The sequence below is a fragment of the Acyrthosiphon pisum genome, chromosome X (genome assembly GCF_005508785.2).
Source record: "Acyrthosiphon pisum isolate AL4f chromosome X, pea_aphid_22Mar2018_4r6ur, whole genome shotgun sequence".
Taxonomy (NCBI): Eukaryota; Metazoa; Arthropoda; class Insecta; order Hemiptera; family Aphididae; genus Acyrthosiphon; species Acyrthosiphon pisum.
The window spans coordinates 8,954,951-8,959,935 of NC_042493.1; the positions used below are offsets into that span (position 1 = coordinate 8,954,951).

The 4,985-nt window shown below is 27.1% G+C and overlaps 1 protein-coding gene across 1 annotated transcript; it reads right to left on the reverse strand.

Annotated features, from left to right (window-relative positions):
- Nucleotides 1–711: 711 nt before the first annotated feature.
- Nucleotides 712–4,690, reverse strand: LOC103307780 (structural maintenance of chromosomes protein 6-like). The gene is made up of 2 exons (XM_029485916.1): nt 4,605–4,690; nt 712–4,521 (listed from the first exon to the last, which is right to left on the reverse strand). Exons 1-2 carry the CDS (start codon nt 4,630–4,632, stop codon nt 1,403–1,405), a joined length of 3,147 nt encoding a protein of 1,048 aa, XP_029341776.1. The 5' UTR covers nt 4,633–4,690; the 3' UTR covers nt 712–1,402.
- Between the last annotated feature and the right edge of the window lie 295 nt (nt 4,691–4,985).

A 4,985-nucleotide genomic window follows, 5' to 3' on the forward strand; every position in this document is an offset into this window, starting at 1 on the left:
TTATAAAAAAAATATTCAGCTCACTCAAAATAATAAGAATTTAGTATATAATTGGTTGTTATCTCAAGTAATTTAAAAAAATAGTTTAATTTTAGTTTCTTTGCTGTGTTTAAATTGTTTATTATTTGTATATACTAGTTTCTTTTTTTTTTTTTTGTATCAATTTTAGTTAAGATTGTATTACTCTATCTCTAACACACGTTTTTAGCTTACAAGAGATAGATTAAAAAAAAAAATAAAAATAAAAATAAAGTAAAAATAAAGCAAGGTGAAACCTTAATTTTTTGAAACGTAGAATCTTGTTTAAAAATTAATATTTATTTTCCTGTGTTAGATGTAAATATGTAATTATAAATTATATGAAAACAAAATTAGTAGTGTTATAAGTATTGCATAGTTTTAATAGTATTAGTTAGTTTTATTAGTAAGTTTATTGTGTAAATATAAAGTAATAAGTAGAATGCAGAAATGTTGAATGTTTTTATTGGTTATCTACTTATACCATAATTTCATGAAGCTTCATGTTATTTAATTTTACATGCTACAATAAAGATTTAGCCTAGAGAATAATATTATGTTAAACTTTCCAGTACATAACAGTATGTGCCTAAAAAAATTATTGAATGCCGATGTCAACCCATAGATGAAACGAGTGAACGGGCACCCGTGGCCAGTGTCAACCCCTGGTTTCATAGAGTAACCTTTTTCGTGTTGTGTCTTTTTTGGTGGCTATGGCTGAGCACATTTGAAATTTCTATCGGACATTCATAAGTGTATTGATAATTCAGGTAAAATCTACTAATTTTACAACAATTATTGGCGATGGTCGCCTGCAGGTCAAATCATATCGGTCATGCATGTGCATGCCAAATCGACGTCAGGGTTCAACGTGTTAAATTAAAAAAAAAATCCAAAAAATACTTTTGAGGTAAAAAAACATTAGAAACAATTTGTAAAACATTAATTGGCTTTGTGTATTTATTAGAAATATAATAACTGATGATGGTCAGGGAACTTTGTTGACATTATTTGTGACATTATTCATTCATGTTTTCAATAACCAATAACAAAAAAAGCAAAAAATACAAAAAAACATCACTTACAATAAAATATAAATCAATTTTTATGAATTTAAAACAATTTAAATGATAATTTGAAAAGAATGAATAAAATATCAATTGATTTACATTACATTTAAATATAACTGTCAAAGTAAGTACAATGTAGTAATAGATACATTATTTTATATTATTCCATTAATTTTGATAAAATAATTTTATCTTTTATCTTTCATAAACAAAATAAAATGTATGTAATTAAAAAAGTACCCAATTCTTGTTTGCTCAAAGTATAATTTAACAAGTGGCCATAACAACAGTAAAAACTAAAAATATACAACTTTTTAAGTTCTAGGTTCTTTTAGTTTAACAATCTTAATATTATCAGCACTTTTTATATGAGATATGTCTTGTGGAGTAAGAATTATGAATTGATTTTTACGATTTTCAATAGCACTCAACAGCTGCTTAGTAGTGGCTATTCGATTAACATTATCCATGTATACATCATATTCATCAATGGAGTAAAATGGCAATTGTATGTTGCTCCATAATGCCAAAATCAAAGCAACTGTAGCAATTGTCCTTTCACCACCGGAAGCGCATGAAGTACTTATGTTATCAAACATTGAAATTACCATACTTTGTTCATGTTCATCAATTTCGAGCTTACCCTTAATTTTACGCAAATTCAGAGCCACGTCAAAAGCTTCAATTACTTTCAACCGAAAATACTCAATGTAGCGCTTAAGCGCTATTGCACTAAGATCAATAGCTTTTTTGTTGGATTTATAAATATCTTCAATTTGTTTATGTAAAGTACTATGAAGTATATATTCTTCTTTTTTCTTCATATATTCATCTCTTAAGAGTAGATGGTTTCCACCTGTCTTCTCCAACTCCATTTTTAATAAGTTGTATTTATGATTGGTTTCTTCTATGTCTCTCCGTATATCTTCTTCATTGCGTGTTACTTGTATTTTTTTACCTAGTTGTTCAGCTTGTTTTATTTCTTTTTCTAGATTTTTTTTTTCATTTTCCACTTTTTCGTTTAAATTACTTAATAATTGTTTTTGTTTGGTTGAATTATTATTAATTTGCAAAATTTCTGTTTTATGTTTATTGATTTGAGTTTGAAGTGTCTCAATTTCTTCCAAAAATGCAGAACGATCAGTCTTTTCGATAAAATATTTTGCTTTTTGCAGTTTCTCATCTATTAAACTAATTTCTTCTTTAAACTTTGGAATTGGTTTCATGGAATTATCTTTTATTTCTTTGGCTTTAGCTATTTTTAAATCAACATCATTAATTGCTTCAATAAGAGTAGCCATTCTATCATCTTGTTCTTCCTCACATTTAGCTTTAAGTTCATTTATTTTTTTTGAGTATTCATCATACTTGGCCTTAAGCAATTTTGTTTCGGATTGCGCCTTGCTTAAGTGTTGTTGATTTTCTACTTTTGACTGTTCAAAATTTTTGAATTCTGTATTTAGTTTATTAATTTTTACTTCTAACTCTTTTTTCTCGCGTTTTAAATTATTAGTAGCAACCAAAACATTACTTTGCAAGAGAATTGGTTCACTAGCACTTTGTAAAGAGTATACTCTATATGAAGGGCTAGGATAAATTTGTGTTCCATCTAAAGTTAAACAGAAGTTACAATTTCTTGGAACTATGGATTCATTTTCCATCATAGGCATAGCTTCTGCTGTGTCATCTACAAGCATTATTGTTTCAATACGATTGTTATCAATCAAACAATTAGCTACTACAGGACTAGTGAAATTTAACATACGAAATAAATTATTTTTAGTTTCTTTAGCAGTAATATTATGAACTTTATCAAAAAATTTGCTAGTGATAACAGTTGGTTTTCTTGCATTACCTGTAATTAAACTATCCATTATCGATTGAAGTACTTTATTATCCGTAAAATTATCTACTAAAAATGTTCTTAAAGTTCCTCGACCTAAGAAGTTTTCGACTGAAAATATCCATTTGTCATTATTCACTTTAATGTATTCCCCAATAGGACCTACTGGTTTTTTTATAAATTTGTTTTGATTAAAAGCGAGTTCAATTGTTTTAACTAACTGTGGCATCCAGCTCCCATAAAAATTGATCCTGTCTTCTTTTTGAGACATAATGATGATATTTCTATTAAGCTCACCTATTTTTCTTTGTAAAGGAGTAAGCTCGTTGTTCTTTAAATTTCCAACTTTCTGCTTTAATTCATCAACTGTATTATGTAGAGTTTGTTCATGTTCCATATTTGTTTTCCATGCTGCCTCCACTTCAGAACAATTTTGCTCATAGCGTGCCAATATTTCTTTATACTGTGCTAAAGTATTGGTATTGCCTTTTTGACGTTCAACTTCAATGTGTTTTTCTAAATCTTTTCTATCACTGATTAATAATTTTAAAGCAGAATCATATTTTCTAACAGATTGCTTTACTGAATCAAACTCACTGATTTTGTCCTGTAATTCTTTTTTTGTTTGCATAAAAACCATATGATTACGTGAGCGAGAATTTTCAATATTTGCCAATTCATTTTTTTTAACTATCAATGTTTCTGAATTTGCTTTAATATTTTGTTCCAAAATATTTGTTTTATCTGTATTTTCAGACAGATTACCTTTAAGGGATTCAATTTGGTTGAAACACTCTTTATAAGTTGTTTCAAGTTGATAAACCAAATACCAAGCATACTCGTTTTCATATTGAAATTTACTATTTTTCAATGTTTCTAACTGTTTAGATTTTTGTTCATTAGTCACATATTCACTTACTTCTTTGAAACATTGTATCAAAACACTTTTAACATTTTCAAGTTTCTCGGAGTACATTGTTGCAACTGACTTTGTTTCTTCAATTTTTTCAGTAAATATATTAGCAGATATGGCTCTAAAGAAAAGATCATACTTCTCATTTGGATTTGCACTTTTATGAAATGTTTTTACCATTGCTTGATTCATGATACATATTGGATTATCCACTAATATATTAAAATGAAGTGTCAAATTTTTTAATTCATTTTTAAAGCCTTTAACAACTTTATTATTTTCATTTAAAAATTTATATGTAGTAGATAATTCAGTAATTTGTCTTACTATTGTAATTTGCTTGCCATACACTTCAGGCTTGTAAGGACCACAGTCACTATTTCCTTCTCCACTATTTGCTATGATTATTGTTATAGTAGCTGATGGTTGTCCATATTTGATAAGTGACTTTAATGAACTAGCACGGTTAGTGGTACTTGCTCTACCACCAAACCCTACAACAAGAGCAGTTTGGATAGCACTCTTTCCACTACCATTCAAACCTGATATAAAATTAATTCTAGGATTCAATGATAAATGGAAATTTGCATGGCACATAAAATTTTCTAGAGTGATAGACTTAATACTTCCATTATACCAATCTTCATTACTAGACTGTGAATTAATTTGAGTGAACTCTGAGGATATAAACAACAAATATATCAATTAAACTATGTAATTATTGATGAATATAAAAATACATAATACAATTGAATCTTACTTTGACATGATTTAGATATTGAATTCATGTTTGAAATTATTTTTAATTTAAAAACATAATCCAAGTTCAATAATTGTTAGTATAATATCTGAAATAAAATTAATTTATAATATTAGTTAGTAATCATTTCAATATAGCAGTGGTTCCTAACTGATGATACATTTTTTTAAATTTAAAAAAAGATTTCAACCTAAAAATTAAACAAATGTAGTGAGTGAAATTTTATTTTATATTATTTAAAATTCTATACACATTAGACATAGTTTTTCTATCATGGCGTACCAAAAGACCTTTGCAATTAAAATAACCATACAGTTGGTTAATCCAGTAAAAATAGTGCACTAAATATAAATGTTTTTAAACATTGAGTCTAGGTAAAGT